Source organism: Amphiura filiformis, chromosome 6 (assembly GCF_039555335.1).
Source record: "Amphiura filiformis chromosome 6, Afil_fr2py, whole genome shotgun sequence".
In the NCBI taxonomy this organism is placed as follows: domain Eukaryota; kingdom Metazoa; phylum Echinodermata; class Ophiuroidea; order Amphilepidida; family Amphiuridae; genus Amphiura; species Amphiura filiformis.
The window spans coordinates 61,087,228-61,111,061 of record NC_092633.1 but is presented as its reverse complement, the minus strand read 5'-3'; the positions used below and the strand labels follow the sequence as shown (position 1 = coordinate 61,111,061).

At 36.3% G+C, this 23,834-nt stretch overlaps 1 protein-coding gene across 1 annotated transcript; it reads right to left on the bottom strand.

Moving 5' to 3' along the window:
* Window positions 1–996: 996 nt before the first annotated feature.
* LOC140155762 (alanine--tRNA ligase, cytoplasmic-like) lies at window positions 997–22,452 on the bottom strand. The gene is made up of 20 exons (XM_072178721.1): window positions 22,079–22,452; window positions 20,413–20,601; window positions 19,418–19,563; window positions 18,427–18,618; window positions 18,053–18,197; window positions 17,079–17,224; window positions 16,085–16,193; window positions 15,008–15,158; window positions 14,324–14,451; window positions 13,708–13,846; window positions 13,298–13,467; window positions 12,371–12,478; window positions 9,152–9,292; window positions 8,040–8,293; window positions 7,281–7,443; window positions 5,131–5,328; window positions 4,747–4,839; window positions 3,452–3,562; window positions 1,919–2,104; window positions 997–1,534 (listed from the first exon to the last, which is right to left on the bottom strand). Exons 1-19 carry the CDS (start codon window positions 22,394–22,396, stop codon window positions 1,922–1,924), a joined length of 3,084 nt encoding a protein of 1,027 aa, XP_072034822.1. The 5' UTR covers window positions 22,397–22,452; the 3' UTR covers window positions 997–1,534; window positions 1,919–1,921.
* Between the last annotated feature and the right edge of the window lie 1,382 nt (window positions 22,453–23,834).

The following is a 23,834-nucleotide window of genomic DNA, read 5'->3' as shown; positions in this document are numbered from 1 at the left end:
CCCAAAATGTCAGTTGATTCCGATATTGCGTTTGCGAGTTATGCATGATTATGTGTATTACACTGCTCCATAGACAATACGTTGTAATTTCATTCTGGTGCACCAGAACGAAATTCAAATTTCACGATATCCTAGCTAAACGAATTAATCTGCAAGAAATATTTTGTACATAAACATTATGTAGCCAGAGGTTTCCAGTGATATAAAAATCTCAACTTTTTTGAGAAAAGTGGGGGATGAGGCTGTGGATCACGAAATGCCCCTTTAATGCATTTTACATCTATTTACCTTGTATTGTTGTATGTGCAATATGGAGATACCGAATAAAATCAAATCAAATCAAATCAAATAATTTTGATTTTTTTTAAAATTCACGATATAATACACATTTTATGGCAAATGATTAAAAATTGATATTTTTGATATTTAACAGTCCTCAGAGTAAACTTCATAAATCTAATGATATGTACCAAAAGACCTACTGTATTGTTTCTAATAAGCGCCCATTTTTGGGGGGCGTTTTGGGGGAAAATTTCAATTTGAAAGGTCATAATTTTTAATTGATCATCGGCACTGCATCCCAGCTACATACACTTTAAGTACACATCATTAGATTTAGAAAGTTTACATGGAAAAAATGTTGTTTATTTAGAAAGTTTACTTCAAGGACTGTTATATCAAAAATTAAAAAAATATTAAAAATTCTAATAATTTGTCATAAAATTTGTATTATATCGCAAATTTTTAAATTATTTGATATCAGAAGGACATTTTCTTGTATTATTCAGAATTGAATTCGATGTCTGATGTGCTCTCAGGTCCCACAAAATACTGTCAACACATTCATACCAGAGCCCTAACATTCAAAAACTCAAAATATTACTCATCAATTTTTTATTTGAATGACAAACTTTCTGGTGTAAATCTCCATCGTTTTTTGCTCAAATGTCATAAATGAGGTGTCAAATTAAAGAAGACATCTTCCATAACAAAATGTACATTTTTGAATTTTGTTTTATTAAATGACTGTTGAACAATGGTGGCTTAACAAAGTAGTTAATTTTTGCACTAAGTGCATGTCAGGGCTTCCCACACATTTTTCCTAGTGTCCACATTTCATGAGTAAAATATGGTGTGATACATGCATAAGAGCTCTATCTTGATGTTAACATCTTTAGATATTTGGTCAAAAAAGTGATATTTTTTCTTTTAATCATAGTATTTTTGCTGTAATAGAATAGAAATAAAGGATATTGCATTTCCTTGGCAGTAAAAATATTGAAATAATGGGTTATATTGAAATAATGGGTTCATTATTTTTACTGCCTTGAACAAATTAGTTAGGTGTGAAGGATAGTGCATTGTCCTTTTATACTTTATATAAAAATACAATTTCATCTAGAGTTGCTTCATTATCAATAACTATCACTAATGGATTTGTCTACGCCTCATCCATTATTTTTACTGTCTTGGACAGTTAGGTGTGAAGGATACTGCATTACAATTTTGTCCAGAATTCCTTCATTATCAATAGAGTACCGAAGTGATGACGTCACAAAAAACGTTATTTGCATTTCAGCGTTTTGAATACCATGTATCGGTGGAGCATGATGAAAAACATCCAGTCCAAATTTGGTGGGAATCGTATCATGAGGGCCTGAGATATGGCGCATGAATACCTAATTAGCCCCATTGAAATCAGTGTAAATTGGCCTGGTTCCAAACAGTTATGAACCAGGCCAATTTACACTAATTTCAATGGGCTAATTAGGTATTCATGCGCCATATCTCGGCCCTCATGATCCGATTCCCACCAAATTTGACTGTGGATGTTTTTCATCATGTTCTATTGAAGTATTGTCATGAAAATGCTGAAATGCAAAAAAAATTTTATGACGTCACACTTGGTACTCTATAGCTATCAATGTTTCCCTTTTTTGGAAATAAATTTCTGTCCAATGGTAACAGCTTGCACAGCATCTGTTCTTCGTCCATAAGTAACTGCTCGTGAAGATGTTTCTTCATTTTTGTTCTTATTATTGATTTCTCTTATAACTTCATCCATCCATTGGTTAGCATCTAGGCCATGAGCCTTCACTAATTCCTGAAACAACAACAAATACCACAAATTAGCTTCTCTCTCCTTTTTTTAAATCATGCAAAATAAACTTACTTTTCAAAGGATCAAACCCATGTTACCCCTTGAAATCTGCTATTAGTGCCATACCCGTGTGCAAGATTTAAGAAAAATCTTCCAACATTTTCTGAAGTCACTACAAATGGTGGATAAACAAAATATAAGATCACATCCCCCACTGGATTTGTATGGAATTCCTTAAAAGCCCAGGCATAAAGAATTCAGATAGGTCTCTCTAACATGCAGTGTCTAGCTTATTCCTTGTAGTGGTTAGTTGCTACATTAATAAATGTTCTCAAAGCACCCAACTAATGGCACATGAAATGGTGTAGATTGGTAGTAACAGATCCATGGACGAAATAGATAACAGACCAACTCCAAACAGTCAAAGTCTCACATCACCTGATAATGATGGCCGATCGTTCCATGCAATGCGACATGCAAAACTGCTACGCATGTACACAATGTACCGCATATTTTTAAGGTCTTTCGCGCAAATGCGTAAACGCGAAAACATGTAAAGCTCTATCGCATATATACGCGAAGGCACACAACTCTCTAACAAATAATTGTAGCAAATTAATATGACAAAAGTTTCTGTTCCCAACTGCAAGAAGGACCGCTTTGAGCATGTGAAAATTAAGATAGCGGTGCGATACTTAAATAAAAAAAATTAAACAAATTGTAATGTACAGTAATGAACTAACACACCCTACAAAAATCATGTCTTTAGGTGCGGTATTTGTGACAAACCCAATATTTTTTTATAAAACGATGTGTCCTGTCGCTTAAGTTATACAGTAAATATATTAGTTAAATTCAAGAGATGATGATAAATCTGTACATACATGTCATACAGGTTGGTCTTAACACAACAGGACTAACCTGTCACAATCGACGGAGTGACAAGCAATAGCGACATCAGTGCTGGAATTAAATTGTGATTTTCTTCGCTTTACCTGACAAACACTAAAGAAATATGAATCTATTTTTATGGTAATGTTACAATTTGACAGTCTAATCAGAATACTGTGCTAAATCTGGTTTGAGTAAAACTATACTATGATCAGCTTGTAATAGGGAGTATTATTTGGTTTTTGTAAATGCACGAGTCAATAAAGTGCAAAAGTGCGTTAGTCACGCAATAAGCAAACCGCAATTCATGTAGGTGCTGCACCCAGCTGGGTGTATGCCATTCTGTTATCATTCCACGATGTTCCGAGTCCCGCCTATTAGTAGTTGATGCACAATGTGTTTAACAATGCTGGCAATAAGAATTAAATCTATGTGGTATACTGGTATATATTTCCTCACCTCTGGAACAGAACACACACAGTAGATATGGTCTTCAACTGAACTAAGAAGCATGACAGGAATTTTATCTCCAAGATGAGCCTTAAGCAGATTGCTAACTCTCTTCAATTCCTGCAATCAAAATCATTGATTATATGTAAGAGAAAACTATTACAGAGCTTAGGCCTAAAAGAAAATTGTTTGATTGGCATAACATAAAAAAAATCTTTGAGGTTTATCTCAAACTTGCCCAATCTATAAACCACAGTTGTTTGCTATGGTCATTTATTAACTAATTATTAATTTTCTAGCAAAACATTATAATAATATTTAATTCTAGACCTGGACAATACCAACAGCTATCACACTAATATATACATACATTTTTAGCTATTTTTAACATAGATTTTCATTTCTTTATCGACTTATTCATCTTTTTATGCTTTTATGTGGTAATTTTTTTCTATAAACTGTATATTTGTGTGCAAATTAAGGGCGCTATTAACATATATATTAAATTCAATTTAGCCAAAGTTATTCCTCACATAAAAGATTACACTGACAAAATTTCATCAACATAGCTCCTTCACTTCTGGGTGATTTCTAAAACTTCTTAAATTTATAAAATTTTTATTATTCTTTTTTAATTCAATTTTTTTCAAAAATAAAAAATATTCAGGGTCGGCAATGTGTAACTAGTGTCGGTTGGGTTATGCCAATCAAACAAGTTTTTTAGGCCTTATTGCAATTTTCAGTATTATATTGATGTTTCATCTCTGAATCTTGTGAATCTCTGTATGATATGTGGAAATGTGATAGCGTTTCAAGCCATAAACAGAATTGATTTCAATAGTCCAAACAAGATGTTACAAACAATCTGCGTGTTTACACTGAGCACTCTGTATTTTTACCCGGTATTACCCGGTAACCCACAATCCGATTCAGGCAACAACCAGCACGTTTCTACTGATGCTTAAAGTAAGGGTTGTGGTGTGTACCGGAAGTACTGAAAATATTTTCTTGACCCCAAGCTGCTTTTAAGGTCACAATGTGATACATAAAATGTACATAAAAGAAGTTCAACACCCAGCAACCGTTAACCGTTGTGTTCCCACTGACAGAAACACCGGGTGTCACACCACATGGTCTACCTCATGTCCACACCGCATCACTCCGAACCGATCTGTTTCTACTGAGCACATTAACCAGTAATACTCTAAACTAAACCACATTACCCGCCAACCGTTCCCCAGTAGAAACATGCAGAATGTGATTACATGATCGTGAGCCTTTCTCTATAGATGTGCTTTATTTACCTTTGGCCCAAGACTTTCATGAACATATTTCACAATGCCTTCACCCACTGAACCTTCTTCAGCTGTAAACTCAGCATACAAATTTCGAGCTATCTGAAAAGCAAATGTAAGAATTTTTGGTAATTCAGGTGGTTGAAAATATTTCTAACTATGTACTTGTTCAAGAGGAGATAGGAAAGAGTTTTTTAACAAAACCAATGGGTTTTTAGAACAGCTGACATCTGTGGGTGTATCTCAGAGCTATATGCCTGAGAATTCAAATCTCCTAAAACATAATATCTTTGTTTTGTGCCATAGGCTTACATCAGAAACTTACTAATTGTTATTATCTCCTGTCGTAAAAGCCTATTCCACAATTTATGGAAAGAACAGTCCATAACTTACTTGTTTCAACTGCTTATTCATCATTGCAGTATTGAGACGTTTTAATTTTTCTTTCAGTGCTAGGATCTCTCGTCTCAGATTGTCTTTCTTCCAGAGCTCAAATGTAGCAGCTTTGAGGCTCTCTTCCAGTGCATCAAGTTTGTTTTTCAACAATACAGACCTCTGTGAGGTTCTGTCTGTTTGCAGGTAGTGATGAACCTGTAATGTAATATGGGTAATGTAAGTAGTCATGTAAGCTCAATCAGCAATGTGTTAGATTTTGGCACATTGGTGTTTGACGATGCAAGTTTGAGCCCCGTCACAGTCTCTGTTTGTTATTGTGAATAATTGAACTAACTTAAAATTATGAACTTAATGCTTGTTTTTTTTTGTACAAGAACTTGAGTGGGTGCGATGGTTTATTGTGGTATGTATATTGTGGTATGTATAGGGTGTCAGGTTCTTAGCTGCAAATCACCAATTGTTGCTAAATGGTTTATATCGTCGGCTGCATTACATACTGACGGATACCCATGGTTTATAACATAGTGATGGAAGTTGATCGCAAATTTATAAAAAAATGGGCATCGAGAAAACGTTGAGTATGTACATTGTATTGAGCATAGATTATAAACTTGCCATTAATGTTCGGCAATTCATGTGTCTATTAAAAGTAGACCCTTGAAAGATATTTTCAATACATTAAAATGTAGTAAAATCGTACATCTTATATATGTAATAGATTGCCAAAGTTATCCGTCACTATGTCTTGCGCAATTTTTTTGAGAACTCAACATCCGTCACTATGGATTTTACCGTAAAGTGCAGATCCGTCACTATATAATGCACCCGACGATATGATGTGTCTTGGTACACACTGGTCATCAAATTCCTGTACTGAGGCTTATGTGTTTATCTCTGTGTGCAGTGTACTATAGATTGCTGCCCTTTTTTCAATGATAAGAGCCTGGAACTGGGGGTACACTTCCTTAAAAACAATAATTGATACCAGAACTAGTGTTGGAGCTAGGGTAAACTATCATAAAATTTGGGAAACATTTTGCTAATTCAGTCACAAAGCACAATTCATTTGCAGGAAGGATTATGCAGCACTACAATTTTAAAATGCAATTTTAGAATATAGAACGAAAAATGCAGAATTTGTAAGGATGGGTGAGAATCAACAACCACACACACTGTAACAAGGAACTTAAGCTGCAGTGATGAGAGGTGAGTTCATCAACCACTGAACCACCTCGTCCTTCCCAACTAATCTACTATGGTAAGTTTTAGCAGGTTCCCCATTGGACAAGTTTAGAACTGTCTCTAAACTTGTCCGCCGGCAAACCCGCTAAAAACTTACTGATTGTTATGAACTCCCGTCGTAAAAGCCTATCCCACAATTAATCTACTATGACTGGTGGAGAAAAGCAGATTCAGGACAACGTATAATATCAAGCTTTCAACAGCTAATCATTTATTTTGCTATTTTTTGATGTTGTTGTTGTTTTTATCAGAGAGTTCAGTGTCAGACAGAACTATCAAATGGATGAAAAGTGGCCCAAAACAATAAATACTTACAAAAATGATTTGGGAAGTCCACACAAGTCAAATAGTAGCTAAATGAAGCTTGACCTGTCATTTGTGCAAGGAGCCTGGCTTGGTCAAACTAAGAACCAAAAATAAATGGTGTTCCAACTGATTTTGACCAAGTTCATGACATTAATAATACAATCATAAACTTAAAACAACTCTGACATAAGATTTGTAATGTCACCTAAAGGCTATTCCAGTTCCATACACCCCCCTATGGAAGGCATGACCTTAATCTTCTACACATGGATTGTGAATATCATATGGGGTTACTTGAATGGGTGACTTTAGAGTATATCTGAGCCCCCATGTATGGGAGATTAAGGTCATGTCTTCCATAGGGGTGTACACATTTGAACTGGAATAGCCCAAACTTGGTTTTACATCAAGTTAGGTAGTGACCTACGTGTGTATTTCACAAGTTGTGGAATCAAATCGTGCAAGCTAGCCTAATCCAGCAGAATGTATACATGTGTACAAAGGCAGTTTGTCAGAACGCTCACAGAACAACCCTGTAAAAGCACATGCCGTCACTACTAAATTTGAGGTAAAACAAGGTACACACCCTGTGCACATACCTCTTCTCTCAGCTTTGCCATGTCACTATCAAACATGTTTGCTATAGATTCAGTAGCTACAGCCTCATCTCCTGTGATAGCTACCAGTCGACGTACGCCACCAGTTTTCTGAGATTGCGAGATGATGACCAATTTCTTGATATCGTTGGTATTTTCCACATGACTGAAAAATAAATAAAAACTTCAATAAACAACAGGAATACGGCTAATCAATTTTTCATAGTCTTACAGAAATTTATTTAAAATGTAAGCGATTGGATTTTTTTTGTTTTGACCACTACTACTATTTCAAAATATTTTAGTAAAAATTTTAAAAATATATCATCTGCCAGTGCAACAACATGGAGTTAAATCGCCACAATAATTAGTATAAATGTGACCCAATCTGATCCACTCAAGCTAAAGTCGGAGATTTCGAAAATTGAAATACTACCATTACTAATTTGCTCAGTACCTACAATTACTGATGCTGAACTCCCAAGTCTCTATAATACTTGGTTGCAAATTTATGATCCTTTTGTATCTCCATTTTCTTATGTTTTTATTGTTTGTTTTTTTCACTTTCTTTCATTTTTGCTTATATCTCAATTTCATTATTGCCGACTTTAGCCTGATTGGACCAGATCTGGTCACAAATGCAAAAGCAATGAGTGATGCAAAACTTTTCCCCAGCAATTTGTCCAAAGCAAAGCATCAAGATCACTATGAAATCAAGTGTAAATTCAACTTATAACTCCTGGATTTATAATACTGACTTACGTTCCACCACATAGCTCCACTGATGTTTTCAATCCAGGATCTGCATCTTTGTTCAGTGCTTCTACTGTCTCTCCTATTGACACAACATTTACTGCTTCTTTTTCCTGGTAAGCTTCCTCAAATAAAGCTCTTACTCCTTTGACTGACACAGCTGTATCGTACGATGTCTCTGTTTTGTGTACTGCATGTCTGTCGGCGATGAATTTGTTAGTTATTGCACTAATACGCTGTAATTGTGTGTTGGTTACAGATTTCTGCCATGAAATAGAAATGTAATAAAACAAAGCAATTAACTTTTATTTCTAGTTGCCATCATTTTAATTAAGTATGTACACCAACTAGAGTTCTATATTAATGAATTATAAAACATCCATTTCTTAAAATTTCTTCTTACATAACAAAATTTGTATAATATTAATACTATATATGTTAGAGCTAAAAGAACAGTAAATCCAAGTCATTGAAATTGAAGAAATCAAGTCAGAATCAGATTTGCTCCCATGCAAGTAAATATGTCATGTAGCACACACAATTCAACCGTTTTTTTTACAGACCTCTTTTACATAGGCTATATATCTCTGTTATTCAGCTGAATATTGGATTGATAGTTCCATATTTAACATCATTTGAGACTTTTTTTCTGTTGTCTGTATCAATGTTTACAGCATAAATACTAAATAAATAGTATCTTTTGGTATTACAGATCATATTGTGCTATTCCAGTTGAAAGATTACGACCTTGATCTTCCACACAGGGGATGTGAATTTCAAACGTAGTTACCCGAATGGGCGACTATGTTTGAAAGTTTCACCCTTTGTGTGGAAGATTAAGGTCGTGTCTTTCATAGGTGTATGGATTTCAACTATAATAGCTCATTTTCAGTTGTTCCAATATGGACTGTATATATTCAACATTTTCAAAGTGTTCAGCAAAAAGCAGCAAAGTGAGCGACAAAGAAATTGCTTTCTGGTATTTACATACATGTCACAAGAGCATTTTCACAAAATAGTTTTTAAAGAAACCAAAAATTATAACAAGCAGTGAAAGACTCACATATTCACAAGCATTTTACTTGCCTAATTGTGAAAACTTGACTAATAATATATCTTACCTCTGCAGAGAAGTCAAATCTTAATCTATCTGCTGCTACTAGTGAACCCTTTTGTTCTGTACCTTCTCCAAGCACTTCCCTCAGAGCAAAGTTCAATAGGTGTGTTGCTGTGTGATTTCTCATCAACTTCTCTCTTCTTTCCTACAATACACAAAGGATAATTATAGACTATTGTATGACCTTTAAGGGGTGTGGTCCAATCATTTCATGCTCTGTTTTCTATTTTACACAGCCTGTCTACCATGAAAACAATCTTTGATCACTTCATCAGACCACAATTGCATATAAAATAAAGCAGAAGGTTATGATGGCCAATATGAAGAAGCCACTAGCCTAGCACACACCGACATCGCCCGGTTAATAATTACACTACTACAGCAAGAGACACTGAAATGAATACACGGGATCGATACACGTAGATGTGCTATGCACGATTGATATTCAGACGATAAATCTTTAGATACCGGGTTTGAAAATGATGAATATCTCCCGTAAATGATTTTGTATAAAGAAACCAGATGTGGTTCCTTGCACTTGAATATATAGTTTTAACAGATATGATAGTCGCTGGCTTGCGCTTTGAGATACTAGCTTGCGTCTTGAGTCAAAAACTGGCAATAATTTTGATTTATATGTGCCGAATTATATAGCGCAGTGTATAGGCCAATCGTGAAGGTAGTCTAAAACCATATGACCTATGGTGTACCATGCTCAAAGATGATTTACTTTAGTAAAACCTAGATACGCTGATGCCTATACCGATGCACGGCAGTGAACGTAACCGTTCCGGCTGAAATCCAAAAATGACGTCATTTGTTCTGGTGCTGCCACTTCCAGGTAACGCAGGAGAAGAACATGCCTTTTGCAAACAAAATGGCCGACAAGTCCCGGCCCTTTTCCAGCGAAAATACAGCTTATTTAGCGAATGTGAACATGGGGTCATCGGTTATAATATTTTCCTATCATATTGGGCTAACACGTCAGCTATATGGTATTTCACGATATAACAGTAATAAAAAGAAAACTGCAAACGTTCGTTCGTCGGATGTTAGACGAAGTGACCAGCTCTAATGACGTCACTATGTAAACAACATAGAGGTATAAATAATTAATTAGGTAATACTAAATATGGAGGTATCCAAACGTATGCTAATTAGAACAGGTTAGAAGGCACGACGAATCAGAATACGATCCTGGTATCCAATTCTATGCAAATGAGTTGAAGGAGGTTACGTGAACATGTAAACTAATGCGACTCTTGTGTATACCGACCTCTGTGACCATGCTTGACTAACACACAGCGAGGACAGTAACCGGGCTAATCGGGGCTATTGTCAGTAGCCTTAGTCAGATGTCCTTCGGCTCTTATGCGACACAAAACAATTAAACAGGTCGATATAAAATGGCTATGCCTGGCGGTGGATTCATCCTACCATGGCGATTTCTGCCATGAAGATATCGGGGCGATGCCACTGTGTAGCAGTAAAGTATCACTAATCTAAATTTTGCATAAAATAAACATCACCACAGGAAAAATAATGTTATTTAAGTTATTTTTTGGAATGAAATGTCAATTTGATAAAATTCTGATATATTATTCTATAACAGAGAGAGAAAGTGTCAGACAATTTAAATCCATCATTAACCCTCTCCACGCAGGTGTCAAGTCAAGGTGTTGAGTCGACTTCAGACGACAAGTTTAAAAACAGATAAAAAGATTTCAGAACTGTAAATTTTCATGACCATATTTGGAATCAGCATGAAAAATGCATTGAAATGAGTACAAGCAAGCCTAGTATTGGTTCAGTGGTTCTTGAGATAGCACTTGAGATTGCACTTGAATATATAGTTTTAACAGATATGATAGTCGCTGGCTTGCGCTTTGAGATACTAGCTTGCGTCTTGAGTCAAAAACTGGCAATAATTTTGATTTATATGTGCCGAATTATATAGCGCAGTGTATAGGCCAATCGTGAAGGTAGTCTAAAACCATATGACCTATGGTGTACCATGCTCAAAGATGTTTTACTTTAGTAAAACCTAGATACGCTGATGCCTATACCGATGCACGGCAGTGAACGTAACCGTTCCGGCTGAAATCCAAAAATGACGTCATTTGTTCTGGTGCTGCCACTTCCAGGTAACGCAGGAGAAGAACATGCCTTTTGTAAACAAAATGGCCGACAAGTCCCGCCCTTTTCCAGCGAAAATACAGCTTATTTAGCAAATGTGAACATGGGGTCATCGGTTATAATATTTTCCTATCATATTAGGCTAACACGTCAGCTATATGGTATTTCACGATATAACAGTAATAAAAAAAACTGCAAACGTTAGTTCGTCGGATTTTTGACTGAGTGACCAGCTCTAATGACGTCACTATGTAAACAACATAGAGGTATAAATAATTAATTAGGTAATACTAAATATGGAGGTATCCAAACGTATGCTAATTAGAACAGGTTAGAAGGCACGACGAATCATAATACGATCCTGGTATCCAATTCTATGCAAATGAGTTGAAGGAGGTTACGTGAACATGTAAACTAATGCGACTCTTGTGTATACCGACCTCTGTGACCATGCTTGACTAACACACAGCGAGGACAGTAACCGGGCTAACGGGGCTATTGTCAGTAGCCTTAGTCAGATGTCCTTCGGCTCTTATGCGACACAAAACAATTAAACAGGTCGATATAAAATGGCTATGCCTGGCGGTGGATTCATCCTACCATGGCGATTTCTGCCATGAAGATATCGGGGCGATGCCACTGTGTAGCAGTAAAGTATCACTAAAACGCAAGTACACTATAATCTAAATTTTGCATAAAATAAACATCACCACAGGAAAAATAATGTTATTTAAGTTATTTTTTGGAATGAAATGTCAATTTGATAAAATTCTGATATATTATTCTATAACAGAGAGAGAAAGTGTCAGACAATTTAAATCCATCATTAACCCTCTCCACGCAGGTGTCGAGTCAAGGTGTTGAGTCGACTTCAGACGACAAGTTTAAAACAGATAAAAAATTTCAGAACTGTAAATTTTCATGACCATATTTGGAATCAGCATGAAAAATGCATTGAAATGAGTACAAGCAAGCCTAGTATTGGTTCAGTGGTTCTTGAGATAGCTCTTGATATTTTGAGAAAATATCTCAAAACTTGGACTTTTTATGTGGAAGGCAATGGCCAGCACGCAGAGCATTAACCTACCTTGTCTATGTATAACTTGACTTGTGATTGCACTCTGAAGGGTTCCAAGGCCACCCCATGATGAGCTACATATCTGCCAATCATCTGGACATTGCTTATATGCATTACCTAATCAAATGTAGAAAGAAAAAACAATACAAAGTTTTTTATTAAATACATCAGTTATAGGTCGATAGCCCACAGGGTCATTAGTCAGAAATCCCAATAAATGTATTATAAACCCTAATCATATACCCTAACCCTAAATGTCACCCTAGCTCTAACCTATACTCTGAGCTCTAATCCTAACACTAAACCTAACCCTAAACTTAACCATGACTCTATGATGCACCGGCTCATTTTCTACAATGGGACTACACGGTATGCTTAGACAATAAAGTTAACATGAACAATAGGGTTTTCTACCTATGTGATCCCATTCCTACATTTTGAGCTGGCAAATTAATCCCAAATGTTGGGAGCCTTTAAGAAAGACCAACTTTGCAACCATATATTGTCACCCTGCTACGATAATTTTAATAATCACACTTCAGCGAATTGAGTTTTTTTGCCTAAATCATATCTCTAGCATGGGCACCTGCTGTAATAATCCCATTGACCAATCATAAATGAGATTTTTTGGTGAGTTAGGCAATTTTTACAGGTGACAAATAGTGAATTAACTGCCTAACTCAGCTGAAGATTTTGCTCTGATTTTTGCAAGCAGCAGAAAGTAAAAAACCAGCATAACTTTGGGAAACAAAGCTGACAAAAAGAAAGAATTGCTGAAGCTTAATGCGAGCAGTAGTGTAATGAAAAAAAAACCAGTATGTTTCTTTTACTGTAAACCACACTGTCATTATGCATAATGAAATATCCACTGATGGAGCCCAAAGTTATTAATCTGAGGATAAATTTAATTATGTTTTGTTTCTAAATTTGACTGACCTCATCATCTCCGATACTTATATGTCCTTCATCCCATTCTTGTCCTCCTTGCTCTGCATAGAAATTGGTTTGGTTCACAAGAACTAAACATCTGTCTCCTGTCTTCACTTCATCAACAAAACCAGACTCTATCTTCAAGGCAAGGATCCTGGCATCTAGAGGCTTGGAAACTAGCAAAACGTACAAGGGATAAGATGTTGTATGTACATGTATTACACTTTCTTTCACCTTGCCTCAAATTTCACATGCTAACCTAATCATGCAGAGCGTATATATGCATACAATGGTGGTTTGTTGACATGCTTAAAGGCAAAACCATCAAATTAAATCAAATTATCATAAGGTTTTTTCCAACTGATCACAGTGAAATTAAAATTGACCGAAATGAATTAAACAGCATCAATACCTACCATCTCCCTTCTGAGTAAAGCTTATGTATTTATTTGTATCATCAGTCTCCGGTATGTTGTCTTGATGTAATTTGTCCAGGTCATTTGTTGTCAGAGTAAGAACACTCTGTTCACCATCCTCTTTACCACGAATCATTTCCTTCACAGAATAAAAGCAAAATATAAATAATCATAATTTATGATCCCTCTAAAATCTTATAAAACACAATAGTAATGTTGCTGCACAGGAAAAACCTACACTACCAGATTCCTTTTAGGCTACCTGCACAGGTACATCATCGCCAAGTACCATCGCTGGTACTGTGCAGTACCAGAGGAATACCAATATATAGTACCTGTACAATACCACTGCTGGTGAGTCCTGTGCAGTAGCAGCATTGGTACTATGTAGCTAATCTGTGTGTACCAGTCAGGCACCTTGGCAACGGTGTACCTGTGCAGGCGGCCACAGTAGGAATCTTGTAGTGTATGTGCATAAGGGGAGTAGGGGATTCTTTCAGTTATGAAACAGTTTGATGAATACTGATGCAAACAATCCTATTTTCTCTTATGGTATATACATGTAATAACAATATGGAAAAACTTCTGGGAGTAAGTCTTCTCTGGTCTATCTTACTTGTAGAGCTTCTTTGCGCAATTTGTCAAATCCCTCTTTATCCACAGTGAGTCCCTTCTCTTCAGCAATGATCGTGGTCAAGTCTAGCGGAAAGCCATAATGATGATACAACTTGAACACTACATCACCTACATGGGAAAAGACACATAAACAATGAAATATTGCAAGGTCAAGGTGGATATTTCAAAGTCTTACTTGACCATTAACATGATGACAATTACTGATATTGATATAATATTGGATGGCTGAGCATGATACCATAACATATCGGATGAGTCATAAATATATCGGACGAGCCAACGGCGAGTTCGATATTTGTATGACGAATCCGATATGTTATGGTATCATGCGAAATAAGCCATCCAATATTATCATTATTAGGTTTTCTTAACTCCTAATAACCCTGAAAACATAATAATGGCAATTATTAGTTAGTCCGCAATTACTGGTTTTTGCTCACTTCTGTATAGATAGAATGGACACACTATACTGATACAATTTTTTGGAGCGATTGCCGAATAGGGTGCAACACTACTAGTCTTATTACAAGACTGCCCTATCCCAACCCTAAACTCTAACCCTACACTCTGTAAACGAGGACTGGACTCAAGTCTAGTAAGTTACACCCTATTCGGTAATTGTACCAAATTTTTGATACACTTTTTCTTGTAATGGACAACCCACCTGAAATGACTTGGCTTGTGTTTGTCTTGGCTATTTGCTTCCTCAGATATCTATTGCCTTGTTTGAGTGTCCTCATAAATCTATCTTCCTCCTCATTGATGATATCAATGATGCGCTGAGGATTTGTGTCCAGATCCGGAAATGCTGTACCCTAGAAATACAGAAATAAATTGGGATGTATTAACAATATCTAATGATACTCTCACTTCAGTCTAGAAGATGGTGGTAGATGTGCATAAATTAAAAAAGAAAATCATTCTGCTATAATTATTCTGATATCCATGAACTGTGAGCATGATGCAAAGGGGTGCTTTTGTATGTATGTGCATACACCATAACTAAAGAGATACCAACCAATCAGTAACAGGCAAAGCCCAGCATCATCCATTAATGAGGGCCAATCATTCCATGAAATGCAAGAGACAAAACTGCTGCACACATACCGCTTATTTCTATGGTCTTTTGCTAAACACAAAGACACACAACACTCCATTGCATAACATGAAGGCATGCAACGCTGCAGTCATTTGTTAGATCCACACAATTTAATCATAGGCCCTCATGAATATGCAAGAACTTTCAGCATACAAAGCACATGTACTTTGCCTGTTGGTGATCTGTATATTATTTTTTCATCTATGGCAAACACTTGCGATGAACATGATAGGTGTTCTGCTGTCATGTGGTGTACAAGTGCAGGCATTAGTCCTAATTCACTAGTCCTAAAGTTCACTAGTCCTAATATAAGGTTCACTAGTCCTAAGGTTCACTAGTCCTAAGGTTCACTAGTCCTAAGGTTTGCTAGTCCAATATAAGGTTGGCTAGTCCGGAAAAAAAACCCACTTTAATCTGAAACATAAAAAGGGTTCGCTAGTCCGAAAGTTAGGGTTAGGGTAAGATTTATGTAAGGGTAATGTTTAAGGTTAGGGTTAAGGTTTAGTGTTAGGGTTAGAGGCCAAGGGTTAGGGTTAGAGTATTAGAAAACTTTTTAGACTAGTGCATCTTAAGACTAGCAAATCATAGGACAAGTGCACCTTAGAACTAGCAGATGTAGACTGTACAAGTTTCTACACTTACCAAACTTTGTATAACTACTGGAACCAGACTGGCCAGCAAGCCAGGGGGAGCAGCAAGTTTCTCTGCTGAATATCTCACAGCCCGTCTGATGACACGCTTCACAACAGACCTATACAATATCAATATTAAATGGAAAGGATTAGGCAACATTTACGTAAATGAAAAATATTATTGTTTTGCCTCCAGTGAAATATCATATTTTAACAAATTTAAAAAACATAAGAGGGGGATATTATATAGCACTCACAACTTATTGAACATATAATCTTGGACAAAAGTAGTGGTGAGATACTTTACCCTCCTTCCCTTCTCATGATCAATAAGGTATATTGCTGATAGCGATCAACAGGCAAAAGTGATCCAGGCTGGGAAGGAAATGGGCTCAAATTCGCGATCTTGGGGACAAATGCTTAATAGCTTTTGAGCCTTTTTCATTCCCAGCATGCATCACGTTTGCCCATCGATCTCGATCAGCAATATACCTTATGTTGCAACCAGGTCTCTATGCAGGTTGGTGCAGCCACCCCCTCAAAAATAAATGCCTAACAAATCCACTTTTCAGGGTACATTTTTTTTCTCCATGTTTTGTAGTCTAACTGTAGCTCCTTTTTTAGAAAAATTAACAAGGACCACTTTTTCATGCAAAACCATAACTTTCTTTTAGGAAGGGGGGGATTGAAGTCCACTTTGGGCATGCAAGCATTATTTGGGAGAAAAGATCTAATCCACATTTAGGAAATCCTGCAAATGGGTTGGTAAGGAAAAGGAAAGCCATGACATTGAAAAAGAGGTTCAGGCTATACTAGAGTCCGAAGTTTTTACACAGATTTACAAATTTTACAACACGGATTACAACACGGAAAATGGATTTTAGAAAACGGTAAACTTCAGACTCTAGGCTAGACACACAAAGGTGGCATTAGAGCATGTCTGTCCACAAATTTCCTTAGATATCTGAACTACTTTTACCCATCCATCATAGCATTATGCTTACCCTCTTTCACTTTCATATGGCCTTTCCCCATCTGATATGGCTATTGTTAGCATTCTAGCATGATCAGCTACTACTCTGTATGCTGTATCAATATAATCAACATCCTCTCTGCCAACTAACCCAGAGTATGGTCTGGCCCCAGAACTCTGCAATCACAAAATAAAAGCAATGGGCTATTCCATTCTGCCATACCCCTGTTGAAGATTTAAAAGAGGTCTTCCACAGAGGGAGTATGTTTTTCAAATGGAATCCAAATTGGTCATGGGTTAATTATTTTGTAACCCATACTCCCCCTGTGTATAGCTTTACCTATAACTTCTACAACTGGTGTGAGTATTTCAAATGAAAGTTAGCCATTTGTCTATTCTATTGTAAACCATACTCCCTCTGTGGAAGACTCTAGCTAAATCTCCTACAAGGAGAGAGTGGATTTCATATGGAATCTCCCAATTCATGGTTACAGGTAAGCCAATCTTTACATTGCTATGTCAGGCATTTCATATTGATTTGCCAATGTCACGATTAAAAGACAAACACACTAGTGCATAGACCAAAAGAGGACTTCCCCATCTGGTCTATGACCAAAGGTGCACTTATACCTCAGTGACAATATCATGGAATGCTCAAAATTGTACATTTATGAAATTATTAAAAATCATTATGCAAAGAGAATTTGTGCATATATGCTTATGTATGCATTGACACATTCCATCAAACACATTCTATGTCATTCATTCAAAATGGATAAGGGATACTGCTATCCAGATTGGAAAAAGTATACAAAGATAACAGAATTGTCAACATTAAAACAAATTGATTTCTAAGTTTCTACATGTTGAATCTGTAATCCCCCAAAATATGAGATGGGAATCTACAAACTACAATACGGTCATTTACAAACACAAACAAGGAGATTTTCATCAAAATTTTGTAAACAAACTCTTTAACTGTCCTATCTTGCTTATTGTACCTACTTCTTGTATAGCTTGTATAAGTGGTTGGAATAAGTCTGTGTCATAGTTGGACCTGACTCCTTGGAGGACCGACACCAATCTTTCCAGGCCAAGTCCTGTGTCTACATGCCTTTTAGGAAGCTTTTTCAAACTGCCATCTGATTCTCTGTACATAAAAAAGGTTTGCAAAAGTAACATCAGTTGGAAGTTAAAACTGCAGGGGTATGAAAAACAACAACAACAATAACAACAACAATAGCAATAGCAACTATGAAAATATCAGCAACAACCAATGTAAACTAAACACAACCAAAAAGGTACATTTCTTTCCCTCTACTGATCCCAAAATCTAATATTAATTTCATTCTTCTACTTCTTTGGTCACATGATCTCACCTTTCATATTGCATAAACACTAGATTCCATATTTCTATCACATCAGGGTTGTTTTGATTGATGAATGGCGCAGCATCCCGGTCGCCATGACGATCATAATGTATCTCACTACACGGACCACATGGGCCAATATTACCCATCTCCCAGAAGTTATCTTTCATTCCAAATGGCAGGATTCTGTCAGAAGGTACTCTGTAAAAGTAGATGATTTAAACAAAAGTTGAGATTTTTACACCATCGGATACATCTGGCTACAAAATGTTTGTATGCAAAACAATCCTTGCAGATTCATTTGCTTGGCGAAAATATTGTCAAATTTGTATTTGTTTTGTTATTACAACATTACATCACATTGGCCTATGTAATACATATAATTATGCACAGCTCGCAAACATAAAATCAGAATGAACAGAAATTTGGGGAATACCCTTTTTTTTTCATGGATATCTCCCGAAACATACTATAACAAGAGGATGTTAGATTTGATTAGTCAAAATGGGAAGTACAACAATACTACATAACATCTAAACAGAACATAATTCAGGCCTAAAATAAGATGAGGTTATGATTATGAGCTTTGTTCTGATGTCAAAATCTCCATATTGATTGCGTAATATGATGGCAAATTTGCATCGACAAAAATAACTGCATGAAATGCACACTTATTAAAGATCCGCTCCTATTGGTTCATTCCCTCATGAATATTTACACCGTTTATGAATATACATGTACTTTAAAGACTTACAACCAATGGCTGGTAACTTTGCTCTCAGGCTGGTCAAAATAATAGGTCCAACTGGCTGGTGATAATTTAACCTTTTCAATAAGATGGCTGGAAACATTTGACTACATGCATTTCACAGTGCATTTACAGTTTAGCTAAACTACATGTATTACCATATGAAACATAATATGAAATAACATGCAGTAATAAAAAAAAAATTAAAAAAATGATAAATTATTAACAACATCAAGATTTTAAATATCATACCCAATTTGTTTCCATAATTCTCTACATTCTATATCAGGTGCCAGGTTCAAGCCCTTGTTGCCTCCAAAATATGTGACATACAATCTCTCTTTGGGTAAGCCATATATTCTTGTCAGTAAATCCCATGCCATTGTACAAGCTTCCTCCTGGGATGTAAAATAGAAAACAAATTCAAAATAGTAATACAATCCAGTGCAGTCTAAAACAATTGCTCATCATTTTCAGGCTTCAAGTTGAATTTTCTATCATTTTATGCTACACTGTTACATGTTACTGTAACATATCTTCTTAAATTTATGTGATACAATCCTTTCTGGTGATGCCAAAGAAGAGATCATCAAACATGTTTGACAATCTATGGGCCAATGATAGCAGCTGGGACCCCCCATGACCTTTCTTATTCTTCTTGCATATTATGTACAACGTGCAATTGTACTGGATTGCAGAATTGTATCTAGATAAAAAAAAATCTGCCAGTGACCACTACGTGGACACTTCTGCAATGACCCCTGAGGTATGTGCATCTAACCATAGTGGGGTGACCAGCATATAAATACACCTTCCCTCCTCCTGCGTAGTAAGTAGTATATCCTTTGAACACGATGTGACCTTTGACATCACCATTATAAGGGCTCCCACCTTCAGTACATGTTTGCATGAAATGGCAGTTAGAATTTTCAAATGAGATCAATTTTACATTTTCTACAGAGTTAAAAACACAACCAACCAGGAATGGTCAGTTGGTTATGTCCCAATCATCCCCCTTCAAACTTGTGTACCATCTGCACAAGAAACCATCATTACTTTTCATGTTATTACACTGCTAAAACTACCAGGACCGTAGCAAGTTTGAAAAATGTGGGGTGGCTATCAAAATCTGCAGTGGCCAAAATACATACGCCAAAATTGGAATAAAACCACAAAGAGATACATAACAAATTTCTCAAAAAGTGGGGTGGTCATAAAACTTTCTTACAAAAGACAGTGCTACTAACCTTAAAGTAGTCCCCAAATGACCAATTACCAAGCATTTCAAAGAATGTATGATGGTAGAGGTCCTTGCCAACATCGTCTAGATCATTGTGTTTTCCACCAGTACGAATGCACTTCTGACTATTCACCACTCGCTGGTATTGAGCTGCAGCTGAACCTGGATCTACTCTTCCTTGAAAAATGTCTTTGAACTGTCAAGGTAAGTAGAAAATAATATCTTGTCAACATTTTCCTTTTCGCGCTCCAAGCTGCTACCATGAAAATGATTATCATCGCTTCTGTGTATACATGTAGGTCAATTTAAGAAAACATAGAATCACAAATTTAAAAACAAGGGGAACAGTTCACAATTGGCAAAGCGTGCAAAATTGATCGCACAAAAATTTCCACTGTTTACTGTGTGCTTGGCTTATAATTTTTGCTAAATAAAACAGTGTCTAGTAATTAAAAGAACATTTTTAACTGACTACTGTAAGAATGAGAATAAATGCTACAAATTTTTGTTTTTACTATCCTCTACCGTGTGATAGACGACAGGCAGATCAAATATTTTATCGTAGTGTGCACCAGCATCAACTACTCAATATATTGGACCTGCCTGTTGTCTATTACAGGGTAGAGGATAGTAAAAACAAAAATTTCTATTGTTTATTCTCTAATAAAACAGTGCACAGAGGATACACATGATAACAGTAATTCCTATACACAACAACTAATCAGGGCTGTCAACTTTTTGGAATTGCTTGGCGTGAGACAGAGCCGTACTGGGATTTGTCAACTACAATGTTCATTTTGACGATGCGTGAGATTTTACTAATTTTCCAGCATTTTGCGTGAGATTTACCACCTAGGAGTGAGACCGTGAGAAACTGACCCAATGCGTGAGACTCGCGGGCAATGCGTGAGAGTTGACAGCCCTGCAACTAATCCAAGACACAGTGTTGACACCATGTATTATAAATATTTTTCCCTGCAACTTAATACTCCGTTGGTGAGTGGCGGTGAAGAAAAGGAGTCCTATCTGATTAGCTAGAAATCAAATCAATTGCTAGATCACTCAGTGGTGAAGTACAAACTCAAAATGTAGGGATGTATTCGTTTCTAATTGAAATCAATATTCTATTATTGACGCAGATAAAGAAAGTTGCATAGTGTCTCGATATGTGCATTGTATTATAGACTTGTGATTTAATATTCTATACAGCACCTGGATCTGAGCTGAATGGGCTACACATGTTCTTTATATGATTGTAATTCTCAAACAGTTGAATATATCACATTTTTAACGTATGATTTAAAAATCGTTACACTATAAATGCAGTAAATATATCCACAGCAAACAGCAATCGCCGCTGATTAGTGTATTGAATTTCCAGTTAGTGTATTGAAAACAAAACCTGGGTTTTACCTGACAACAAAACAAAATTTTTTGTAATGGCAACATCATATAGGGTACTGAGCATGCGCAAATTGTAAAAATGTGTAGAATAGAAACTCTGTGGTATCTCATATCGTGTAAATGGTATGCTTAGCCTGAGTCGCTCGGCCTATCTCGAACAAAATCGCCATGCGTAGCTGTTGAAAAATGAGAGGATTCGCCGTACCATCACAGCAATTTTTGACACGGAAGATATAGGGATGATGACGCTGTGCAAGATTCAACTTTACCTGGTTCATTCCTGCATTTGTAAAATTCAATGTGTTATCATTGTGAGGCACAACTGATGATGATGGAACATATAAATGGCCATGCACATTTGCATAATAGTCTATAAAAGTCTGTCGCACTTCCTGTGAAGTTGTCAGGCCGTCTCCTTTCCATAGTCCTGTGTCATTAAGTCTCCGCCCATCTTGACCATCACAAGAGGAAGATAAACACCTAGTTGTCCTTGTTCTAAGTCTTGGTTGCCACAGCAACTGTATATTTCTGTTGAGGCTTGATGGTGAGCCTAGTTTCTGAAGCAGCAGACAAGCTCTGCAAGCCATGATGATGTCGTCTGCTAACTCACATTGCTTCTCACAAGTGTTTCACAACACTGACTGCAACATATAAAAATCAGACAAGTAAAAATATATTGAGAGTTGGAAGGTGAAGAAACAAGCTTATAAAAGGACATTGCTCAGACAACATCATATCTTAAAAACTAATAATATGAGGACAATGAAAATGCTGTTTTGAGAAAATAAGTTGTTTAAAATTGATATTCCGCAAAAACCAACTGTAAGCGAGCGAGTTTCTTCAACAAGACAGATTTTCCTTGAAACTACAGTGACGTCATGATACGAACGTTGTGAGAGAATGGTCAACACTGTCAATGCACAGAATGTATTGTGTTGTTTCCGGTGTTGTTTCCATCAGAAAAAAACTCTGAATCAAGTATTACAAATTTTATGGTATTTGCACATATGGATAAAATCAGGCAAAATTTGTCTTATGTGATTTGACGGGATGTGTCTCTCCTTTAAACTCCCATTAATTTCAAATCAAAGTGTAAGCGCTAAGTAGCTGGTCAGTTTGTGGCTAAAATGTTGTGTTCAGCTTGCGACGTTTCAAAATTAAAGCCATATTATAACATTTTCAAACAAAATAGATTAGCATTTCTTTGCCATAAAATGTTAGCTTTTACTGTCAGATATATCCCTTTTATTTTTGAGCGAACAACTACGGCAAAGCAAAGAAAATTGAATTTACTACCAGCGCACATGTCGCCAATACATACCACTCCTTCGGTCATGTTGTGGTACGACCCTTTGTTGTGTATATCACCGTCCCGCATACGCCCAGCGTGCGTATGTGTGTTATGAACATCGTGTATGCGTTCGACTAATTAATAATTCCATCGTAATAATAAAGCGCCGGTTCCGGCGTTTTATTCAAAATCTTGGATTTTGACAAAACTACAGCACCTAGAGTCTTGATTTTTGCAGGGTATATTGGTTTAATAAAGTACAATTTAATCGTGTAAGAAAAGGAATTTTAAAAATTCAGTGAGGGCGTCTTCCTCAGCAAATGTTATAATATGGCTTTAATTCTTGCTTCACTTGAAATCGACTCATTTCGTGATCTAAATGTGGTTTGTGCTGTGTTTTTCATTGCCATTTTTTAGTGTGTGTTACCCTTTAAAAAACACCTTGACCTAGTCGGGTCAAATTCAAAATTGGCCGCCATTTTTAGATCACAGAAATTTTATAATCGCATATTGACAACATGAGCAGCTAGCGGATAGCATGCTGTAAATGACTGTGAATGAAGACAGAGAGAGACGATGCTTGATGAGACCAATCATCAAAGGACTAGCCAGTGACCATCTATATTTCATTCCAAAAATAGCCATAAAACATAATAATACATGTTCCAGTTATACATTTTCCCCCAAATTAGTTAATTTTATTTTTAATCTTCCTTGAATCCTGTTGACTTTCT